The sequence below is a fragment of the Octopus bimaculoides genome, chromosome 11 (genome assembly GCF_046866305.1).
Source record: "Octopus bimaculoides isolate indiv1 chromosome 11, ASM4686630v1, whole genome shotgun sequence".
Taxonomy (NCBI): Eukaryota; Metazoa; Mollusca; class Cephalopoda; order Octopoda; family Octopodidae; genus Octopus; species Octopus bimaculoides.
The window spans coordinates 21,478,424-21,504,540 of NC_142938.1; the positions used below are offsets into that span (position 1 = coordinate 21,478,424).

General features: G+C 38.9%; 1 protein-coding gene across 1 annotated transcript in view; it reads right to left on the bottom strand.

The window, feature by feature from the left end:
* Positions 1-25,153, bottom strand: part of LOC106881377 (DNA polymerase delta catalytic subunit) — a 55,240-nt gene extending 30,087 nt beyond the window's left edge. The window contains exons 1-9 of the mRNA XM_014931744.3: positions 25,019-25,153; positions 20,335-20,411; positions 15,285-15,394; positions 12,103-12,213; positions 10,278-10,450; positions 8,257-8,350; positions 6,082-6,250; positions 2,892-3,136; positions 557-723 (exon numbers count right to left, since the gene is read on the bottom strand). Coding sequence (XP_014787230.1) covers positions 557-723; positions 2,892-3,136; positions 6,082-6,250; positions 8,257-8,350; positions 10,278-10,450; positions 12,103-12,213; positions 15,285-15,394; positions 20,335-20,396 — 1,131 coding nt within the window. The 5' untranslated portion in view covers positions 20,397-20,411; positions 25,019-25,153. The remainder of the gene's footprint in view (positions 1-556; positions 724-2,891; positions 3,137-6,081; positions 6,251-8,256; positions 8,351-10,277; positions 10,451-12,102; positions 12,214-15,284; positions 15,395-20,334; positions 20,412-25,018) is intronic.
* Between the last annotated feature and the right edge of the window lie 964 nt (positions 25,154-26,117).

The window sequence follows — 26,117 nt, forward strand, 5'->3', positions numbered from 1 at the left end:
CGTATTGAAAGATTGGCCAGCTCAAATCCCAGACTTAAATATCATCAAGCAAATGTGGACAGAACTAAAGTGAAGAGTTTGTCAGAAGAATTCATGCAATTTTGTAAGCTAATTATTACATATATATATATATATATATATATATATATATATATATATATATATATATACATACATACATACATACATAAATATATACAACAGGCTTCTTTCAGTTTCTGTCAACCAAATCCACTTACAAGGCTTTAGTTAGACTGAGGCTATAGTAGAAGACGCTTTCTCAAGGTGGCATGCAGTGGAACTGAACCCAGAACCATGTGGTTGGGAAGCAAACTTCTTACCACACAGCCATGCCTGCACCTGTATATTTTGATGAGGAATATAGTCGCACAAGGGGTTGCATATTTACAAACTCATCTTGCTATTTGCTCTCTTGCTCATGTTAAATATACTTGAGATCCCTCCCTAATTACAGTGAGGGGAGGGGAAGAAATTCCCTCCAACATATATGACAAAGCTGTATGTGTAACAACAGCACTAAGTGAAGGGTACTTACTTTGAGCAACTCCTTTTCTGAATCATAAGACAGAACCTGGGCCCCTATCACTGGTGCACACTTCTTCAGCGTGTAGACGTTGCGTATAAAGGGTTCCGACTTGCCTTGCCTCACTACCATGTTGGCTATCTGGATGACAGGGTCCTTATCAGCTTCTGGAAATATACCTGGCAAACAACAAAGACAAAAAGATAAAACAGGAGAAGGGAATTGAGTGGTGTGTTACCTTTAGTCATCATCATCGTTGCTGTCATTATTTTATGTCCATTTTCTATGCTGGCATGGGTTGGACAGTTTGACAGGAGCTGGCTAGGTAGAAGGCTGCACCAGGCTTCACTGTCTGATTTGGCTGGGTTTTTACAGCTGACCACTTTACAGAATATCACTACTGACATCTTCATTAGAAACGTCATCTTCATCAACAACATCATCATCATCATCACCGTTATCAGCAACATCACTGTCACCACTATTACCATTACAGCAATTACCTCTACTTTCACCATCACCACCACAACAACAACAATCATCACTATCACCATTGCCAAGTTGCCATGGCCATTGTTAATATCATCATCAACATCAAAGTCATAATCAATATGATTGCCATAATCACCATTGTCATGTTGCTATGGTTACTGTCAGCAAGACCAGCATCAGCAGCATCACAGTAATCATGATCAACATCATCATCATCCAAGCTTTCTCAGACATTTTTAACCTGCATACACCATCCATCTCAGTCCTGCATTAGTTGCAGGAGGTCTTTGGGGAGGCACACAGTATCTCTGGTCAGTCAATCTAACATACAGAGGATCAACATGAACAATCATAAACAAAGATATTTTACATAATGTAGTCCTTAGATATCCTTAAAAAAACATGGATGGTCATGGCTGGAATGCATTTCCATCAAGGGTTTACATAAACAGGGCTGACCGAAGGTTAAACAACAGGATTATTGTAGAGCCAAGTCTACAATAATGAAAGTCTACCAAATCTATGATTTTAAAGTGGACACTATTATTATGATGATATATAACATCATTATTATTTAATATCCATCTTCCATGCTGGTATAGATTGGATGGTATATACATACATATATATGTCATCAGCATTTGCTGTTTGATTAAATTATGTTACCCAAAATCTCAAAAGAATATTTTTCTCCCTCGTGTTCTGTCCTTGACCAGCCTAATTCTGGTCTCTCTCTCTCTCTCTCTCTCTCTCTCTCTCTCTCTCTCTGTTTCGATAAAGGCTTAATGCCATCCCCACCTCTACTTAGAGTTTATCTCCTATGTAAGGTAGTGATCATGTAGCGCATAAAAATGATGGTGTAGTGTATGCAGGTTGAAGGCTATTGTTTGTATATGAATTCTGCCAAATGTAAGCTTTCTTTTCAGGTACATGATGCTGCTGTTCCCCATCCCAGGGTCTCATGGGGCCCACACCTCCCACACTCTCAGGATTGGCACACTGAAAAGTAGGTCTGGTGAGATTGTTGAGATGCTTGAATGGAGACGTGTAGATTTGTGCTGCATCTAAGAAGTAAGGTGGAGAGCAGGTTCCGCTAGGTTCCTCAAAGGCAAACATAAGTATAAGATTTTCTGGGCAGGGAAATGGGTTGATAAGGTAATCGAGTTAGTCAGAGTCTGCGACAGAATACGATTAGATAGTCCTTCACCATCGGTTAGCAACCATTATCTCGGCCTATGCCCGTCAGCGAGGGGCTACCTGATGGACAGAAAGACCGATTTTATGACACCCTCTTGCTGACTACCTCATTGACGAATGACAGGGACCTTCTCCTTGTGGCTGGTGACTTCAATGGACATGTTGGACAACATGCAGGGGGCTTCCATGGCGTACATGGAGACTATGATTTTGGTTCCCTCAATGAGGAAGGAACCAGGCTGCTGTGATGCAAATGATCTTATGGTTTGCAATACTAACTTCAGGAAAACTGCCAGTCACCTAGTCACCTACTGATCTGGTAGACACACTAGCCAAATTGACATCCTCGCCAGGAAATGGGAAAGATGGCTGCTTATAAATGCCAAAACCTTCCCAGGTGAAGAATGTACCCCAAGACAGACTAGTAGTTAACGACTTCAGGATAAGGCCATGCCTTAGGCAATCAATACAGGACATAAATCCTTTCACAAAATAAAAATTTAAGACCCACAAGAGGTCATCTGAACTTGCCTCAAACCAATCGAGCAAATCACAAAAAAAAAAACAAGAAACAAAAGCAAATAATGACCTTTTATGGAAAAATAAATAAATAAAACAGGAACAATAAGATAAAACAGAGCCAATTTGTAATAAATACCTTTCCTTCCGGCACATTCTATGTCAAAGCTGAGGATTCTGAACGGAGCCACTTTTGACCATTCTCCTTCTGCTGGGTAAGAAATAAAATCCTCCCAAGATATGTCTACCTCTAACTGGCAATGAGATTTTATGGCAGGATTACCAGGAGTGTTTGGACTTTGGCTATTCTTGGAACGGATTTGATATTTTCCCTTGGGCAACTCAATCCAATTACAGCCAACAACACCTTTATCAACCATAAATCTATGAAAGAAAGTAATTCATTAAGTTATATTATTATTGGGACAATGAAAGGCATTAAAATGGCAGAATCATTAGGACACCGGATAAATTGCTTAGTAGTATTTCTGCTGGCTCTTAATGTTCTGAGTTCAAATTCTGCTGATGTTGACTTTGCATTTCATCCTTTCCAGATTGATAAAATAAGTACCAGTCAATAGAATCAATTTGCTCCCGCCTGCCAAAAATTTCAGACCTTGTGCCTAACATAGAAAGAATTATTAAGGCAATGAAAGGTGGCCAGCTGGCAGAATCAGTAGATCATTGGCTAAAATGCCTTAGTGTTTCTTCTGCTGAGGCCAATTTTGTCTTTCATCCCTCTGGGATTGATGAAATAAGAAACAGTTGAACACTGGGGTCAATGAAATCGACTAATGTCCTCCTTTAACAACTGCTGGCCTTGTGCCAAAATTAGGGCAATATATTGGCAGAATTATTAAAGCATCAGACAAAATTCCAAGTTCAAATTCCACGTCAATTTTGTCTTTCATCCATCTGGGATTGATAAAATAAAGTATCCATCAAGAAATGGGGTCATTGTGATCAAGTAACTTCTTCCTCTTAAAAATAGCTTGCCTTAATTAGAAATAATTATTTATAATGAACAGAAATTTTTAATTGCCACCTGTGTAACATAAAATAAGTACGTTGAAAGCAAGTTTGTTTTTCGGTGTATTTACACAGATGGTTATTTTTATCTAGTATTTCTTCTGTTGCATATAAAGACATTTTTTTTAAATAAAACAAAATAAGGTTTAATTCATGTGCTTTGTTCTTATGAGAATCATATCAATTTTACAATTTTGTTATATTAAAATTTTAATGCCAAACTGCCATATCCATAATAAAGTGTTCATATTTAATATGAAACCTCATCAAAATATTTGTTTTTATTACATTTTCATTTCATTTTACATGTTTTCCCATGATGGGATAGGTTATAGTTGAATGCTTTTCCTGTCAACAACATTTAACTGTTTTCAAGCCCATCATCATCATTGTTTAACATCCATTTTCTATGCTGGCATAGACTGGACAGTTTGAGAGGGGCCGACAAACCAGAAGACTGCAAGCACTTAGCTTCCATATCTATTTTGGCAGGGTTTCTACAGCTTGATGCCCTTCTTAGTACTGACCACTTTATGGTGTACAGGATGCTTATTACATGTCACCAGCACGAGTGAGGTCACCAAGTAACTCACAAGATGAGACTGCTCAGCTGTGTGGTGGGCAGGTAGTATTGAGGGAGGTGATTTTGCACAGAGAGGCTCTTGTATAATAGGAGAATAGAAACAGGTAACTTGCTACAGAGGAGATACATAGCTACATATTGGAAAAGAGAGAAGAGAGAGAAAGAGGTGGTGAAGACGTGTCAAGGTACACCTTCAAGTTACAGAGAATTGGATAGGGTGAGTGGGTAGGTTAAGTTTACAAGAGTACAAGAGAGGGACAGAAACAGGGGTCTAGCAGTAGAGGAGATACATGGTTACTTTGATTGGAAAAGGAGAGAAAATATATTGGCAGAATTATTAAAGCATCAGACAAAATTCCAAGTTCAAATTCCACGTCAATTTTGTCTTTCATCCATCTGGGATTGATAAAATAAAGTATCCATCAAGAAATGGGGTCATTGTGATCAAGTAACTTCTTCCTCTTAAAAATAGCTTGCCTTAATTAGAAATAATTATTTATAATGAACAGAAATTTTTAATTGCCACCTGTGTAACATAAAATAAGTACGTTGAAAGCAAGTTTGTTTTTCGGTGTATTTACACAGATGGTTATTTTTATCTAGTATTTCTTCTGTTGCATATAAAGACATTTTTTTTAAATAAAACAAAATAAGGTTTAATTCATGTGCTTTGTTCTTATGAGAATCATATCAATTTTACAATTTTGTTATATTAAAATTTTAATGCCAAACTGCCATATCCATAATAAAGTGTTCATATTTAATATGAAACCTCATCAAAATATTTGTTTTTATTACATTTTCATTTCATTTTACATGTTTTCCCATGATGGGATAGGTTATAGTTGAATGCTTTTCCTGTCAACAACATTTAACTGTTTTCAAGCCCATCATCATCATTGTTTAACATCCATTTTCTATGCTGGCATAGACTGGACAGTTTGAGAGGGGCCGACAAACCAGAAGACTGCAAGCACTTAGCTTCCATATCTATTTTGGCAGGGTTTCTACAGCTTGATGCCCTTCTTAGTACTGACCACTTTATGGTGTACAGGATGCTTATTACATGTCACCAGCACGAGTGAGGTCACCAAGTAACTCACAAGATGAGACTGCTCAGCTGTGTGGTGGGCAGGTAGTATTGAGGGAGGTGATTTTGCGCAGAGAGGCTCTTGTATAATAGGAGAATAGAAACAGGTAACTTGCTACAGAGGAGATACATAGCTACATATTGGAAAAGAGAGAAGAGAGAGAAAGAGGTGGTGAAGACGTGTCAAGGTACACCTTCAAGTTACAGAGAATTGGATAGGGTGAGTGGGTAGGTTAAGTTTACAAGAGTACAAGAGAGGGACAGAAACAGGGGTCTAGCAGTAGAGGAGATACATGGTTACTTTGATTGGAAAAGGAGAGAAAATAGTGGAGAGATGTCAGGGTATACTTTACATGAACGATAATGCAAATATTAGAAGTTAAAATTTTTATAAAAATTTAATGGAACTATTTAGCTAAATTTTAAACTAAATGCATCTATAATATACTGATATACAAAAAAAAAGGTTTCAATAATTAAGTAGCGGGGTTAATATCATTAAATGAAATAATTCAAGGCTGTGCCCCAGTATGGCCAGTCCATTGACTGAAACCAGTACAAAAAAATACTGAAAATAAAAAAAAACAAAAAACATCTACAATGAAACTGATGATTTTTTTTCCTCACCTGATTTCAAAGTCAATGTTACTTTCATAGGTTTGGAAACCATGACAGGCATAATCTAGACACTGAAAGCCTTGTTCCAAAAGTCTTTTAGCAGGGGCAATGAGACGAGGCAGAGCCACAGTAATTTTCAGAAAAGGCTCCTTTCTATTGTCATGGAAACCATATATACCTAAACATCAAAATAGATGGAATAATAAATATTTATAGCAAAAAAATTAAATTAGGAAGGTAAAAAAAAACAAAAAAAACAAATAAGAAATAATAATGAATCCCTTTTAATTCATATTCTACAGCAATAAAATAAAAAAGGTGGCAATCTGATGTGAGCAGAATTTGAAACCTCCACCTAATGCCTGAAAACAAGGTTGTCTTAACAGCATAGCAATGTTAAGAGGTGAGTGGATGGGTGGACAGATAGAGAGAGGCACATAATTTATAGACACATATACACATACACAATATACATATATATATATATATATATATATGTATATATATATATATAGGATTATATACATTCAAGTAGATGTATAGATATATGCATACACATAATAAATATACACACATATACTATATATATATATATATGTATATATGTATATATATATATATATATATATACATATATATATATATACACATAAACAGGGTGAGTCAAAATTAGTGCTCCAACTTTGTGTGTCCCAATTATGTGTCTATTAGTTCTGTAGTTTCTCGATGCATGCTATTATTATTTCTATATGTCACTGACTATATCTATATGTCATTCATTATTCGACGTGTCGAATTTTGTGAGAGAATGTTGGCAGAAGCCAGAGGTTCCAGATTTTTTGATCGACTCATTTTCTCTGATGAAGCAACCTTCCATGTTTCCAGTCACATCAACCGCCATAACTGCTTCTATTATTCAGAAGATGACCCTGAAGTGATTTGGGAAAAGCATGTCAATTCACCTTCTCTTCTCATTTGTGCAGCGACATCGTCTTCAGGAATGTGTGCATTCCATATTCAACAAGACGATGAATGGTGATCGTTACCTGGTATTCTGTGAAAACATGATTTGGCCGTATTTTCGATACCGTCATTCCAAAATCTTTGTGCAAGATGAAGCACCTCCTCATTATGAGAAATGTGTAAGAAATTTCCTCGATCAGCATCTATGAAATCATTGGATTGAACATCGCAGCAGCTTTTGTGAATATCCAGCAAGGTCTCCAGATTTAACTGTGTGTGACTGTTTTCTCTAGGGATACCTCAGAGATCAAATCTACAAGGGAACAATCCATAATTTGAACCAATTGGAACAACAAGTGACTGTATGTCTCAATCAACTTTCCGAACAAATGTCGAAATGCATTCGCCAGTTTGGCCAGGTGTTACAAGGCGTGCATAACAACAATCGGTCATCACTTTGAATGACTTGTCAAATTGATATTCTCTTCATGTTTCGTGTAAAATTTGTGGGTGTATTATATGTTAATTCTTTTCATTTCCATTACATTTCATATATTTTTTTTTTTCAAAAACTCAAGTTGGGGCACTAATTTTGTCCCACCCTGTATATATATATATATATATATACACAAACAATGTGTGAGTGAGTGTATCAGTGTTTATGCATACACTGATCTAAAAACTGGTGGTATACTGCACCCCTTTCTATGTAAAGCTGTCAATTTGACTAACAGATATCAATAAAACAAGTATCAGACTCTAATAAACACTCAGCATCAATATGCTCAATTAAAGCACTTGAAGGCGATGCCCTATCATGGGCACAGCCCAATGACTGAAACTAGTAAAAGGATAAATAAAATCTATAATATTAGACCCAAAGAAATAACTGCCATTATTAAACCTTGTTGGTGCCATGCAAAAAGTAGCCAAGTCGGTATCATGTAAAATGCACCTGTACTGGTTCCTTCCAAAAAACAGGTGCCAGTGCCACATATACAGCACCCATGCTGGTGCCACTCTGAAAAGTGGTTAGCATTAGGAAGGGAATCTAGCTGTAGAAACTATGCTGAAACAAACAATTGGAGCCTGGTGCAGCCCTCTGATTGACCAGCTCCTGTGAAACCAACCCATGCCAGCATAGAAAAGGATAATGATCATAGATCAATCTAAACAAATACTAAAACTAACCAGAGCACAGATATCAAAAGAGATACTTACTCTCTTTCGTTGTATATTCAACACCAAGAACAGCCTCTTTTATATCTTCTCGGTTTGATCTGAGGTCTTTCATTACAGCTTTATTCAATGCATTCTATACAAAAAAAAATAAACAAAAGAGAAAATAAGATGCAATTTCATTTGGTTCTCCCACGTTTTCACATATACAAGATGTGTGAAAAGAAAAGTCTCCTACATTCACCATTCTTGGAATACATGGTATATACTGGTCCAAACTATGATGTTCGTCATTTAACGTCCGCTTTCCATGCTAGCATGGGTTGGACGATTTGACTGAGGACTGGTGAAACCAGATGGCTACACCAGGCTCCAATCTGATTTGGCAGAGTTTCTACAGCTGGATGCCCTTCCTAACGCCAACCACTCAGAGAGTGTAGTGGGTACTTTTACGTGCCACCGGCACGAAGGCCAGTCAGGTGATACTGGCAACGGCCATGCTCAAATGGTGTATTTTATGTGCCACCCGCACAAGAGCCAGTCCAGGGGCACTGGCAACGATCTCGCTCGAAAGTCCTTACACATGCCACGGGCACAAGTGCCAGAAAGGCGATGCTGGGCACTAAGTGATGATAATAAAAAAAAAACAGTAAAACATTAGCTACAAGAAGACACCATTACCAACTGCGTAATTGCACATATGCCTTACCAATGTCAACATAAAATATGGGGGGGGGGCTTTTTTGTCACACCTTACAGTAACCAAATTCATTGTTTCTCTTTCTCTCACTTAATTGCACTCTCTCTCTCTCTCTCTTACCAAAGATAACAACCACGTCAAATATATGAATGCTTAGTTATTTTAGTCAGTTATCTTATATTATAAGAACCTCAAGAATAGTGCCATTGGTTTGATGTTTCCTTGAGACCAATCTGTGTTTCACTGAATTGTTGACCTCAAGCACAAGAATCTGTAACTCAGTGAACTTTGGAGAGTATTAGCTTACAATGTTGTTTACATCCTTTGACAATGTAAAGTGAAAAATGCACCACACACAGGCATAATATACACACAGGTGTATGTAGGTCAAAACGGGATCAAAGATCCTTCCCAAGCCATAGGCTTATGAGGCCAGTTTCCCAGATTCTGTGGTGTGTATATTCCCTACTGGACCAGTTGCCAGTCCATTACAGGATCACTCGTTCTTGCCAACTGAATGAACTGGAATAACGTGGAATGGAGTGTTTTGCTCATGAACACAATGCATCACTCGGACTAGAAATCAAAGCCACAATCTTTTACAATCACAAGTGCAACAGCCTAACCACTAAATTATACACCTCCACATGTATGTAAGTATATGTATATAGGTGAGGCTGTATGGTAAGAAACTTGTTTCCCAACCACATGGTTCCAGGTTCAGTCACCCTGCGTGGAACCATGGGCAAGTGTTTTCTACTATAGCCTAGAGCCGACTAAAACCTTGAGTGAATTTGGTAGACAGAAACTGAAAGAAGCCCATCACGTGCATGTGTGTGTATATGTGTGTGTATGTGAAGGTGCATGGCTCAGTGGTTAGAGAGAGAGAGAGAGAGAGAGAGTGTGTGTGTGTGTGTGTGTGTGTGTGTGCGTGCGCACATAAACATTTATTTATAATTATGTGATAAGGCTTCAACAACTAAAATCACACTTGATCAGCTCAGAGAGTAAAGATAATGTTATAAAGAAAAACCACAACTCTTTTGTGAAATACAGTCTGTATTTCACAAGACTTGTGGCTTTCTTAATAACATACATACATACATACATACACACAGCTTGTTCCAATTTCTATCACTTGAATTCTGCCAACAAATGATTAGTCAATACACTGCTATGGTAGAAAACCATCAAAGTGTCATGCAATGGGACTGAAACCATTCCACCTCCTTAACTGCACAGTTATGCCTGCTCCCATACTTGTGTGTGTGTTTATGCATCATGTGCTTATACACACACACACACACGCACACAGCTATGACAATATATGTATTTATAAATATGAGTATTAGGTATCTCTCACCTTGAACTGTTGACAGTGTTCTTTTTTGAAACCAGATTGGGCAGGGACATAGAAATATGCAGCAAACCCATGGATATGGGCAAGCACACTGTTCCCTTCCATGGTAATCCCAAACATCCTGATGATAGGTACAGGCCCAATACTGGATCCAGGCATTCCCTGCATTGGTGCACCTGCAAGTAAACAAAGACATGAAAGAATATCACAAAACCAACAGTTACTGTGCTACAAATACATACAACAATAAATCAAAATCTTATAGATAATGAGCAGAGACAACATTTTGTCTAATGCTCTAATAATTCTGCCAAGCCACCACTCATTCAACAATTTCTGAGATAGACATAGAGCTACAAATTTGTAAGAAGGGGGAGGGGGTGAATAAATTCAATGCATTGTATTTTCTTAAATCAAGAAGGAAGGAATGTAAAATTTCCAATGTCAGGATTTTAACTCAAAATGCAACGGGTTCATTAATTTTAAATCCATTTTTCCATGCAGGTATGGGTTGAATGGAGATTTATTGAGGCACTGATTTACAACTAGACGTCCTTCCTGTTGTCAAGTTTCACTGATTTTCAAACAAAGGATTTCTTTTTTTTAACACAGATTTATGAAACCACAGAGCTACAGGATGTTATATTTACAGGGTATTTAAACAACATCATCGTTCAGAAGGTTTGGAAGATGCCAGGCAAAGATGTGACATGTAAACACACAAACAGATATATATCTGCTTCAGTAAATACATGACTTTGCTCAAGTTTTATGGTTTTTATCTTAGTTTCTTGCATTAGTTTGAAACAATAAAGTTCCTAAATTCAAATTCAACATTTCCTCACAGCCTCATCCGCAAGAACTAAATACAATTGATGTCTGGGTTATTTCTTGTATACATGTTGAATTCGTGCACACTTTCCCACAAAAGACTTTTTTGACCATCAAGCTCATATGTCAACAGTCACAATGGGCTTCCATACAGTTTCTGCCTACAAATTCCACTCACAAAGCACTATTCAGCCTGAGACTGTAGGAAAAGACACTTCCCCAAGGTGGCACACAAGTGCAATGCAACCCAAACCAAATGGTTACAAATAAAACTCTGTTAATTACACAGCCATGACTGTGCCTATATAACTAAAATACAAGGTATTTAGCCTGCACCAACACTATCATTTTAATATCCACTGGTCCATCTTTGCATAAATAAAACCAATCTGCAACTGAATATACAGTCATTCTTCCATCATTTTAAGAAAGAGGTCCTGTCTCCTGTGATCTAACCTCACCATTTCTTCCAAGTCTTCCCTGATCTTCCTTTGGTGTGAATGTCTTCAACTTGCCTCATACAACACTCTTCCATTTTACAACAGACCCCCAACAAAGATACATCCTACCAACTGTAGCACTCCACTCACTTGTATAATAACACAATATATGTTTTTATGAGCTACTATTAGAGTCATGTACTGAGAAAATGTCAAACATTGTTTTATAACACGTCTGGTGTCCTTGCAGAATCATCAGATACTGCCCACATGGCATAACTCTCTTGTATAAGATAAACACTTCCGTTGTCTTCCCCTGCCACACAAATACAGTCTACCACTAGCATTTCATCATCAACATTTAACATTCTTCTTACATGCTGGCATGGGCTGGATGGTTTCAGAGAAGCTGGCAAACCAGCGAGCTGCACCAGGCTTTATTGTCTACTTTGGCATGGTTTCCACAACTAGATGCCCTTCCTTACACCAACTACTTTACAGAGTGTATTAGGTGCTTTTGTGTGACACAAAAATCTATAAAAAGCCTCACAACTTACCAATATAGTAATCAACACTAATTTGTTGAAAAACAACTGAATCTTTTGCAGGATCAATAATGGAAGGTAAAGGTGGTCGTGCCCATTTTTGAGACACATCTGTTTCATCGTCTGAAAAATTTAAGTAAAAAAACAAAATGAAATTTGTCAAGATGGCAGCTTACCAGGTCATATTCTCCAAGCTATACCCACAGTATTCACCATTTTTCTGCATCCACTTTTTCATGTTGACATTGACTGAACAAAAACTTGAGGCAGTTGCCACACCTTGTTCTTTTTGAAAATAAGGAATATATATATATATATATATATATATATATATATATATATATACACATATATATATTCTGCTTGTCCACAAATGATGCAAATGTACAGGACATATTGTTTATAGTTTTATACATACCACCATTTTGCTGACATGGAAAATCATACATATGTAAACGTGTGTGTGCATGACCGGCTTCAAAACAGTTTCTTTACACCAATTCCACTCAAGATATTCACTGATAAGCATGAGGCTATAGTACAAGACACCTACCCAGGGTGCCTTACAGTGAACCAAAACCCAAAAACCACATAATTACACAACAAACTCCCTATCAACAGAGCCATGCCTGCACCTTAGTATAATTAAACATTTATGAATTTTAGCAGTAATAAATTGTTCTAACTCTAATATTTATTTATAAATAGATTTGGTTCTCTGATAGTTGAATGTCTTTGACAAGAACACATGATGCCAATGTCTAGATAGGAAATGCTGTCCTCTCAGTTGCATGTGTGGAAACACATTATTCAACCAGTCATGCTCCCTGTCCAATATTGCTTGTATGTTTTGGATGCTATAGAAGAAAATGGTCATTTAAAAGTTTCAAAGAAAAATATATAATTAAGTAAAATACCTCCACAGATTATGAACTCAGAAAGAGTCCTTCAAGAATCTCAGAGACTCCTTTCTAGAATATTCCCTAACTAGAAGAGGAACTGAGCTGCTACTGTGGGGTCATAAAACCATGTAGAATGCATCTTTAATTCATCGTTCATCATTGTTTAACATCCGCTTTCCATGCTAGCATGGGTTGGACGAATTGACTGAGGACTGGCAAGCCAGAAGGCTGCTCCAGAGTTTCTACAGTTGGATGCCCTTCCTAACACCAACCACTCCGAGTGTAGTGGGTGCTTTTACGTGCCACCAGCACGAGGGCCAGTCACACGGTACTGGCAATGGCCTCGCTCAAAAAGGTGTTTTTTACACGCCACCTGCACGGGAGCCAGTCCAGCGGCACTGGCAACGACCTCGCTCGAATGATTTTCTAACGTGCCACCAGCACAAGTGCTAGAAGGCGACGCTGGTAACGATTGCACTCAAATGGTGCTATTTACGGACCACTAGCACAGAAGCCAGACAGCTGCTCTGGCAATGAACACGCTTAGACAGTGCTATTAGTGCTCCACTGGTGCAGGTGCCGGTCATCGAATATGGTTCAATTTTGATTTTGATTTCACTTGCCCCAACAGGTCTTATGAAGTTTAATGTGTAGTAGCATACTAAATGAGAGCCTTATAAAGGTCAAGGTGGTAAATATGTGTTTGGGTTTATGCAATATGTGAACAAATTGAGAAAAATGGTGATTTGTTCATGCTCAATTGAAACAGAGTGGTTCTGGTGTGCTTGAGTAATGTTTGTTCTTTTGTGTCCATAACTAGAGTAAAAATGTTTAATAATGTTTTCTTGGGGACAGTTTAGAGCATCTTTATATTATTTTAACATTTTAATCATCATCTGCTTTCCATGCTTGCATGGGTCAGATGGAATCTGTTGAGGCAGATTTTCTACAGCCTGATGATGTCCTTCCTGTCACAAAGCCTCTCCTGTTTCCAAGTAAGGCAATATTTCCCCGTGGCTGAGATGATTTTCACAGAAGACTGGAAATGGCATCATCACTAATATGATGGTCATGCAAGTTTTCAACTATTACATGTTAACAAGGTACATACAAACACATACATACATATATATAAGTTAGAAAACAAAGTAAATGCACAAACAAACAGAAAACAAACACAGAAGGTCACCAAATCTTCATCAGTTACTGGTCAGAGGGTGAAACACAATTCTGCACCTTCAACAATAATAATATTTCTTTCTGGTGGTGCCGGCAGCAAGAGGCCACTAAATAATGGCAAGCCCAAGCCAATGAACAAGGAACCAAACATGACAGAAAGTGAACAAACAAACAGGAATTAAACAAATATGCAAAATATATATATATATATATATATATGTGGAGAATGGAGAAACAAACACAAGAAGAAGCAAGTCAATTGGGCTAGTTAGCTATTGATTTAATTATGTGGAGATTATATAATGAGTCATTTACGATTGTTTCGATGTGCCAAATGGTTTGTATACATACATACATATACACAAACAGGCACTAAAATGTTTTCAAGTGATGCCAAATGTTTTGCTTTTCAGTTTTTACTTTAATCTATATTTATCTGCTCAAAGAGAAACCACTTCTAGCTGCCTTTAATAGACAGTCTCAACACCATATTTTTAAGCTGCAGTTCAAGCCAGAGTTTCAGTGGAAAACCAAACTGAGCACTCATAGTACATACCTATAACATAACATCAGTTAACAAAATCTCCTTGTATACTCTCTCTCCCTCTCTGTGTATATATGTGTGTGTGTGTGCGTGTGTGCACGCGCACACACACATATGGGCTTCAGTTTCCATGTCCCAAATCCACTCGTAAGACTCTTGTTGGCCTGAGGCCATAGCAGAAGACACTTACCCAAGCAGCTGTGCAATGGGACAACAGTTACAAAGCAAGCTTCTTAACCACACAGTCATGCCTGTGCCTGTTTGTGCGTAATATATTACAGGTTATAGTTTGTTTGCTCAGTTTGTCATATAAAAAGTTTGTTTTTCTAGTCTTGGTGAATATGACTGTTTGTTGCAAAATATGTTGAGAGCTTTGTGATTGAGTTATGAACTGCTGAGCATGATGTCCCATATTCATGCTTTTCATACGTATTTTCTACATCTGTAGGCTCAACTTCAAAACATACATTAATGCCACCCAGTCACCTAGCATAATCTGACATGAGTTGGTTAAGAGCACTGTCTGTCTTACACAAATAAACAAATAAAATAACGAAAGGGTGACTCACCAACAAAATCAGTACTTTCACTGCCCATTAATAGCTCGCTTTCCATCTGGTCCAACATCTCCAGATCTTGTTCAAACATCGAAGGGATTTCATCATCGTCATCATCGTACCTTTCGAAGGATACATTACATTTTCTTAAAATATTTTTACTTAGTAGGAAGTAAATATTCTTTCACCCTTTCTCACAAATGTGATGCTTATTTACTCACATTGTTTTGAATTAATCATGCATTATTTTGTAGTTTCAAGAGTTTGATGACATAACTATTTTAAGAATAACATTGTAGGGGATATTGTAGAATGACATTGTAGGCCAATCAGAACATAAAATAGGTAGAATATTTGGGCCAGTTATGGCCAGTTTAAATGCTAAAGAGTTAAGCCTTTCATTGGTTATGGATTCAAGGCATACTGAAACACAGTTTTCAAATAGCTTCTAGTTAATTTCATTGATACTAGTACTCATTTTATCAATCTTTATCTGTCTAAATCCTAAATTAAGCTTTCATCATACACGTCATAACTTGCTCAAAGACTCAGTGTAGCAAGTGACTGACTATATACACACACGTGTGTGGGTGTCTAACAAACTTCTGCACAGCTTCCATCAACCAATTTCATATCAGGTACTGGTCAACCTGATGCAATAAAAGAAGACAATTGCCCAAAGTGACATGCAGTGGGACTGAACCCAGAGCCAGGTGATTATGGACATTTTAACTGAACAAACAAGCATGCACCTATGGTAACATTTATATTTATATATATATATATATATATATATATATATATATATATATATATATATCATCATCATCATCATCATCGTTTAACGTCCGCTTTCCATGCTAGCATGGGTTCGACGATTTGACTGAGGACTGGTGAAACCGGATGGCAACACCAGGCTCCAGTCTGATTTGGCAGAGTTTCTACAGCTGGATGCCCTTCCTAACGCCAACCACTGAGAGTGTAGTGGGTGCTTTTACGTGTCACCCGCACGAAAACGGCCACGCTCGAAATGGTGTCTTTTATGTGCCACCCGCACAAGCCAGTCCAGGGGCACTGGCAACGATCTCGCTCAAAAATCCTACAGGAGCCAGTCAGGCGGTACTGGCAACGGCCACGCTCAAAATGGTGCATCTCATGTGCCACCCGCACAAGAACCAGTCCAGGGGCACTGGCAACGATCTTACTTGGCTTGCCGGGTCTTCTCACGCACAGCACATTTCCAAAGGTCTCGGTCAGTAGTCATCGCCTCGGTGAGGCCCAATGTACGAAGGTCTTGCCTCACCACCTCAGCCCAGGTCTTCCTGGGCCTACCTCTTCCACGGGTTCCCTCAACTGTTAGGGTGTGGCACTTTTTCACGCAGCTATCCTCCTCCATTCTCACCACATGTCCATACCAGCGCAATCGTCTCTCTTGCACGCCACAACTGATGCTTCTAATGTTCAGCTTTTCTCTCAAGATACTTACACTCTGACGGGTATTCACATTGACATTACACATCCAACGGAGCATACTGGCTTCATTCCTTGCGAGCTTACGTATGTCCTCAGCAGTTACAGCCCATGTTTCACTGCCATGTAGCATGGTTGTTCGTACGCATGCGTCATACAGTCTGCCTTTTACTCTGAGTGAGAGTCCCTTTGTCGCCAGCAGGGGTAAGAGCTCTCTAAACTTTGCCCAGGCTATTCTTATTCTAGCAGCTACACTTTCAGCGCACCCACCCCCACTACTAACTTGGTCGCCCAGATAGCGGAAGCTATCGACTACCTCTAGTTTTTCACCCTGGAATGAGATAGAAGTTGTTTCCTGTTTGTTTGCAGTCTTTATTGCACCTGAACATCTGCCACAAACAAAAACTAACTTGCTAGTTAACCTGCCTTTGATGTTGCTGCACCTCTTATGTGTCCATAGCTTGCACCGGGTACATCTTATAGAGTTACTACCTACTCCTTTTCTACATACTGAGCAGGGCCATCTACCTGAAGGGGTTTGTGTTTTATCTACCTTCCTACTTATTAGGATTTTGGTTTTAGCTAGGTTGACTCTAAGGCCCTTCAATTCTAGACCTTGCTTCCACACCTGAAACTTCTCCTCTAGTTCTGATAGTGACTCCGCAATTAGGGCAAGGTCATCAGCATAGAGGAGCTCCCAGGGGCAACCTGTCTTGAACTCCTCTGTGATTGCCTGGAGGACTATGGTAAATAAGAGGGGGCTGAGGACGGAACCTTGGTGGACCCCTACCTCTACCCGGAATTCATTGCTGTACTCATTTCCAACCCTCACCTTACTGGCAGCATCTCTGTACATGGCTCGCACAGCTCTCACTAACCATTCTTCTATCCCAAGTTTCCTCATTGACCACCAGATAAGGGATCGAGGGACCCTGTCAAAGGCTTTCTCCATGTCAACAAAAGCCAGGTACAGAGGTTTATCCTTGGCTAGGTATTTCTCCTGCAGCTGTCTTACTAGAAATAAGGCATCAGTAGTGCTTTTACCTGGCACGAACCCAAACTGCATCTCATCTAAATTGATTCGTTCCCTAATTAGTTGGGCTATGACCCTCTCTGTAACTTTCATAACCTGATCTAACAGCTTGATGCCTCTGTAATTATTTGTATCTAAAGCGTCACCTTTACCTTTGTAGCAGTTGACTATGGTGCTGCTACACCAGTCATTGGGTATGACTCCTTCGTGTATCACTTGGTTCATAATACGGGTGACTAGGCTATAGCCAACACTGCCAGATATTTTGAGCATCTCTGCAGTGATTCCTGATGGGCCGGGGGCTTTCCCGGTCTTCATACTCTTAATTGCTTTATCTACCCTGGTACTATCAACTCGGATAGCTGGTCCCTCTATTGGGTCGACATACGGCAGGCTCTCTTCCTCCCATTCATTCTCTTTATTAAGTAATCTATCGTAGTGGCATCTCCAGACCTCTTTCTTTGCATCCTCATTTAGTGCAAGCGTACCATCATCCATGCGAACACATTTCTCTCCTACGACATCACTATTTTCTCTCCTACACTGTCTTGCAACACAAAATACCTCGAGTCTTTGGTCCTCACGGCGCAGAACATTGGCAAATCTTTTCTTATCTGCTTCCCCTCTGGCTAAATAAACCTGTCGCCTAGCCTCCCTTCTGGCACATTGGTACAATTCCCTGCTACCACCGTTCTTCCAGTCCTTCCAAGCCTGTTTCTTTTGTCTAATAGCCCTGTCTACCTCCTTGTTCCACCACCACGTTACTCTGGGTCGAGAGGGGACCTTACACCAGCCACAGATCTGGTCGGTGGCTTTCAACAGGTTGTCCCGCAGAAATCTCCAATTGTCTTCCACGTTGTATGATGCTATATCCCCTTCTATTTCGTTAAATGCTTCAAGTAACTTGTCTCTAAGTCTCTGTCCATTTGCAGGGTCTTTAAGCTTCCACACCCTTCTCCTCCAAGCCGGTCTAATTCTGGGCACCCATTTTGCCTTGATCCCAAAGTCGCTAACTACTAATCTATGTTGTGGGGTACATTCTTCGCCAGGGTAGGTTTTGGCATTTATAAGCCGCCCTCTTTCCCTATTTCTGGCGAGGATGTAGTCGATTTGGCTAGTGTCTGCCGGAGTGGTAGGTGACTAGGTGACTGGCAGGTTTCCTGAAGTTGGTATTGCAGACCATAAGATCGGTTGCATCACAGAACTCCAGCAGTCTGGTTCCCTCCTTGTTGTGGGAACCGAAGCCATAGCCTCCATGTATGCCATGGAAGCCTCTGCAAGATTCTTGATGTGAAATTGTGAGTTGAAACAGATACAGTTGTATTTGGGGATGGTCATGTTGCCAGTTTAGCCAATAAAAACACACGCACTATATATTTGGTGTTAATTTGCTTCAGCTTTATATTACATTAATCGTATTTCAGCCAGAGTTCTTTCGTCATACTTCTGATCATTAGTAAGGAGGTACACACAAATAAGAATAAAGAAAGCAAAGGACCACTGATGAGGTCACAGAAGTGTGACGAAAGAACTCTGGCCAAAATACGATTAATGTGATATAAAGCTGAAGCAAATTAACATCAAATATATAGTGCATGTGTTTTTATTGGCTAAACTGGCAACATGACCATCCCCAAATACAACAATATATATATATATATATATATATATATATATATATATATATATATATATATATATATATATATATATATTATTTTTAACATTGGAACCCAAAGTATTTCTCTCTCTTGAGGCAAAATAGTAAACTCCAAAACTTAAACAGATTAAAAATTAAAAGCAGACAGTGAAAAGTTAGTCTGATCTTTAACATGCAGATAGCTTTGGATATGTTTCAATTTTATTAAATCTCCTCAATGAGTGGAATATATACTTCAACATGTACTTGAATGTCAATATTTTAAACTATATAATCACTGCCTAGAAAAAAAAGTAAACAAATTCTCAAAATCATTCTATGATCTGATGTTAGACTAGATTTTACTGATGAGGACTAATAATGTGAAAACATATTCAGAGTTATCAACATACAAACCAAAGATCAGTCATATTCCCCTACTTCGTGACGCCATTTAATTTTCAAACGATTTGTAGTTCAGCGTCCTCTCCCTTGCTTTTTCTGACAAAAACTGCCATTAACACCATCCACAAAGATTTAACTTCAATGGAATAAAATTATCTTTGGGGTTGTTTTTGATTAAATAATTCACCAACACTTAAAGGAATGACTGCTTGGACAACAGCAAAAACCATTCCATATTCAGTCAAATGACGAGTAACAAGAAAGTTTGAACCGAACCAAACCAAGCTACAACCATTGTGTAGTACTTCATTTCACACAACTCCCATCATTGATAAGATATATTTTGATGGCTTCAGTTTGCATTAGTTGAAAATAAGAGCAGCAGAAGACATAATGGAAACTGAGCAAACATCTACTCAAACAAAACACACACACACATCTCCATAACTTTAATTCATTAACAGATATAGAAAAAAAGATACAAAATAAAAGGATTATAGGTATTTAAGTCTTACTTGGGTTTCTTCATGGGGTTGGAGGAATCCCGTTTGTCGGGAAAACGCTTACCACTAGACATCTTTTTCTTGTATAACTGAAATAATACAAGGAACATCATTATATTAATGTCTAGTTTTCCATGCTTACATAGGTCAATAACATTTTTACTGATGCAGAATTTTCTATGGCCAGATGCTCTTCCTGTTTCAAACCTTTTGTCTATTTCCAGGCACTCCAGCACTCTTTATGCGACATGTGTGGGCCTGTACTCTCCTGTTAAGTAAATTATTGGAATGACAGCTACCATGACCAGACCTGGGATGAATATTTAAGTGGATTCCCATTGACTTCTCCATCTGTTGATGGGAACTGAACTCAGAAAGTAGAGAGTCAGAAGATATACCATAAAGCATATCTGACGATGCGCCAACGATCCTGCCATTTTCCCACCAGCAGAATGTGAAACGAAAATTTTTGCGCAAGAACACAACATGCCACCCAGTACAGGAATTGAATCCACAATCTAGCAATTGTGAGGGCAACACCCGAACCACTAGGCCACAGAAACATCCCTAAACTTTTGATAGGAAGCCTAACGAAAACGATGGTTCTGAAATTACATTTACCATAAGATTTATCATCATCCTCATCGTTTAACGTCTGTTTTCCATGCTGGCATGGGTTGGACGGTTTCGACCAGGGTCTGGGAAGCCAGGAGGCTGGACCAGACACCAGTCTGATCTGGCAGTGTTTCTACAGCTGGATGCCCTTCCTAACGCCAACCACTCCTTGAGTGTAGTGGGTGCTTTTTACATGCCACTGGCACAGGGGCCTGAGGAGGCTAGCAATAGCCACGATCAGTTGGTGCTTTTTACGTGCCACCGGCACGGAAGCCAGTCAAGTCGGCGCTGGCATCAGCCACGTTCGGATGGTGCTTTTTACATGCCACTGGCACAGGTATCACAACTACAATTTCCATTGATTTTTATTTTGATGTTGATGTACTTCACTCAATAAGTTTCCTCAAGCACAGCAGGTTGCCCTCTGATCCAAGGTACTTTTGAATGGGCTTGGGTTGGTTATGCGAAACTGGTGTAGGATACAGCTGTGAACCGACTTTATTTATCGGGTTTTTGCTGTCACGGCATATCTCCAGAGGTCTTGATTTTTCGTCATTGCCTCTGTTTGAAGGGTCATGCTTGACCACCTCATCCCATGTCTTCCTGGGTCTACTGCTACTCCGGATACCGTCAACTTTGGGAGTGGCATTTCTTCACACATCTCTCCTCATCCATCTGTAGTACATGACCATACCAGCGCAAACATCTCTCTTGCACGCCACATCCGATGCCTCTTAGGTCCAACATTTCTCTCAGGTCGCTTATTACACATCCAGCAGATCATGCTAGCTTCATTTCTTTCGAGCCTACGCATGTCCTCCGCAGTCACAACCCATGTTTCACTGGCGTGAAGCATGGCAGTTCGCACACATGCATCGTACAGTCTACCTTTCACTCTGACTGAGAAGCCTTTGTCACCACTAGGGGTAGAAGCTTTCTAAACTTTGCCCAGGCTAATCTTATTCTAGTGGTAACACTCTCTGAGCATCCACCCCCACTACTAACTTGGTCACCTAGGTAGCGGAAGCTATCAACTACTGGTGTGTGGTGGAATCTGTTTTCTGAGCATCTGTGGTGTTTATTGCCCCTGTGCATCTGCCGCACATGAAAGCTATCTTCTCGGTTAATCTTCCTTTGATGTTGCTGCACCTCTTATGTGTCCATAGCTTACACTGGGTACATCTTACGGAGTTTCTACCTATACACTTTTTCTACACATCGAGCAGGGCCACCTACCTGAGTGGGTGTGTGATGAGTTCGCCTTCCTACTTACTAGAACTTTGGTCTTTGCTACATCGACTCTAAGGCCTTTTGATTCTAAACCTTACTTCCACACCCAAATTTCTTTTCTAGTTCCAGTAGTGATTCTGCTATGAGGGCCAGGTCATCAGCATAGAGGAGCTCCCAGAGGCAACCTGTCTTGAATTTCTCTGTTATTGCCTGGAGGACTATGATGAATAAAAGGGGACTGAGGGCTGAACCTTGGTGGACCCCTACTTCTACCTGGAATTCTTCACTATACTCATTGCCAATCCTAACCTTACTAATGGCCTCTCTGTATAGGGCCTGTACAGCCCTTATTAACCATTCGTCAATCTCCAGTTTCTGCATCGCCCACCAGATAAGGGATTGGGGGACCCTGTCAAAGGCTTTCTCCAAGTCCACAAAAGCTAAGTATAGGTGTTTATCTTTAGGCAGGTATTTCTCCTGCAGTTGTCGAACCAGGAATATGGCATCAGTGGTGCTTCTACCCAGCACAAAATCGAACTGCATCTCATCTAAGCAGAATCTGTTCCTAATGAGATCATCCGATCCAGCAGTTTGATACCCCTGTAGTTATTTCTATCTAGAGCATCACCTTTACCCTTGTAGCAGTTGACTATGGTGCTGCTACACCAGTCATTGGGTATGACTCTATCATGAACGACCTGGTTTACAATGCGAGTGACTAGGCCATAGACCACACCACCAGATGTTTTAAGCAGCTCAGCAGTGATTCCTGATGAGCCTGGGGCTTTTCCTGGCTTTATACCCTTAATTGCTTTATCTACAAGGGAACTGGCTATTCGGATAGCTGGTCCCTCTACTGGGTCAACATTTGGCAGGCTCTCCTCCTCTCATTCATTCTCCACGTTCAGCAGTCTTTCATAATGGCTTCTTTAAGCCTCTTTGTTTTCAGAATCATCAAAAGCAAGTGCACCATCATCCATGCTGACACATTTCTCTCCTACTAACATACAAATTAAATATGAAAATTAAAAAAAAAGACCTGCTATTATTAAAAAAATATTTCAAGTGACATTTTATGGCATTGTCAGAGTAGCCTCCCTTGTAGTAAACAAATGAACGAGTTCCAAGAGTTACTTAGCTCTAGGTCACTATTAACAGGGTAGACCTACATTTACTCTAGCATTGACCATCCGGTCTTTTCCTGGTAACGCTTACTTCGGCCCACAGTAACGTCTTCTCATGGTAGCATTTGCTGTGAGTTGGATGTTTGTCGTTTTGTTATTCCTAACAAGTTCCGGTATACATCGATCATGAGTGTTATAGTAAATATTTATAGGGAAAGTGAACGGGTTGGTGAGGAGGGGAGCAAAAATTCACGAGTCCGTTTTGTTTCTTCATAACTTGCAGAAAAATGGGAAGCGTATTTTCCAAAGGTATTTCCTACAAATACCTTTCAGATGGTGTAGATTACGATTATATCGGAATTTAATATAAAAAGAAATTGGAGGGTTGCAAACAAACATATTGACACACATCACATGTATCAACAAAATGAAACTTGAAATTTCGGGAAAGATTGCCGAGTAAAAGTTTACCCATGTTCTTTCTGCGGGTCATAAACAAAAATTGTATCGATTTTGTTTTAGTACACACTTTAAGCCCAGACGTATCATATATATATTCAAACAGGACAGCAAGGCAATCCTTCGATATATATTTATGCGACACTGTTTTGTTGTTTTTCCCCCTAAAAAAATTGGTCCGCCAGCACGCATTTTTTTTTTCATATTTGTTTACTACATGTTGTTTTACACCTTTTTCATTATATTTTTTTTCATTTTTGTGACCGGGTGTCGAAAGTGATGTTACTGAATCGTGTGAATTATCCGAGTCAACACCCCACCCACTCCCGTCACAAAGAATTGAAGAAAGAAATAGTGTTACTAGGTGTAAAATGATGTGTAGTAAACGAGGCAATCCTTCGTTTTAACTCGACAAAATCAAAACAAACGAATATGAAGAAAAAAATATTCCGAGTCCTTTCCATTTTTTTTTTTCATATTTGTTTATTACATGTTGTTTTACACATAATTCTTTTTTTTTTCTTTGTTCGGATCAAACACTGGAGTTTGACCAAAAAATTACTGAGTGATCATTGTCCCTAATTTACAAACGCTTTTCTTCATTTAGTCGTATCAAAGAGGTCGATGAAAAATATATATATATGTGAAATACCGATAACTAAAGGAAGAATTCCCAGCTGTTATTTCCTGAATGTCGATCGATCGCAAGAAGGCTTAATCGATGCTTCGAGCTGGAACTAATTGTCGACTCCAAGTCAGTTCTGAGTGAACAAGCTAATCAAGTGCCAGTGTTAGAGTTCCTTCGTTAGCTCTGTAACGTTAAGTTAGGGAACCCTATTCGCCTATGACGAAACTTTAAAAAATCAAGCTTGAGCATATATATACAAACACTAGTTGTTTGAGACTATAAGGTTACATAAGCAGTTAAAATTTTTTTAACAATGATTGTCAACATGGAATATTCAGAAAAGTCTTGCCGAATATTCTAGTCAAGTACTGATATTCTGTAAATAATTTCTATTTGCATCATAACCGGGAGTTTAGTAAGAATCACCTACGCATATGTTGATTTTTTTTCCCCTCGAAAAATAACTTCGTAGCCAACTTAAAAATCGAAAGTAAAATTTACTAAGTCATTTACGAGACATAAATACGCAAACAACCTAGTAAATAAATTCATTTATATTTGTATTAAAACTGTAAATAGTTCGTGTGGATGCAAATAAATCATTTAAAACATTTATCTTCGAAAAAGTTTAATTACTCACCAGACCACAAGATTACTTCGTAAATGGCGCGAAATTTTAACACAGATATTAACTCCCCTCTCAGTCGGCGTAATATTAAGATAAGTTCCTTTGAAATTAGATGTCCGAGTAATCCTCGTTCGCTAAATATTGAATGGGTTGGTTCCCTTACAATTAGATACAAATCCACAAGTTGCAGTAAAAATAAATAACCTGATACCCGAATATTTTTAATATCGTTGTGAAATTAACTGTGTGAAGTTTTCGTTTACTTGAAATAAATAAGTAACTGGTCTGGTTGTTAATTAATAATTCGGTGGACATTGGAATTAGACACTGAAGGAAAATGGCTGTAACTTTTTTATTTTTTTATTTTGACGATATTCGTTTTCGATAATGTGTTCTATATGTCACGGTCATGCGATTCCCCCTAAAAAAATTTTGGACCACCCCCTCCCCTCCCCCACACACGGGGGGGGGCGATTTTCATTTTTGACATTGTGTTCTACATGTTCAGGTCGTACGAATAGCCTTCTCGCAACTTAGATGTGAAAATTATACTGTCCATTACCCAACAAAGTTCCTTAATTCTCTTGAGCCACCTAGAACTCCTCCACATAAACTTTTTCTGAAGGCAGGAGTCCTAATAATGCTTCTAAGAAATTTAGATCCTCCTAAATTATGCAATGGGACAAGGTTGATTGTGAAAACATTATCATCTGATGTCATAGAAGCTACCATCATCACTGGATGTGCCTCTAGGGAAGAAGTTTTCATTCCAAGAATTCCAATCAAGCCAACAGACATGTTATGTGAGTTCAAACGAACACAATTCCTAGTGTGAGTTTACTTCGCAATGTTTATTAATAAAGCTCAAGGTCAGGCTTTGAAATCTACTGGCTCTCACTTATTTGAGCCTTGCTTTTCTCATGGTCAACTTTATGTTGGTTGCTCCAGGGTTGGTAATTTGCAAAACGTATTTGTCTATGCTCCAAACCAGAAAACAAAGAATGTTGTTTACCCAGAAGCTCTTAAGTAATTTCCTTCAACATATGTGATAGAATTTAATCTCCCTTCATAAAAGTGGTAAATTTTGTATTTTCGTTTATTATTATTATTA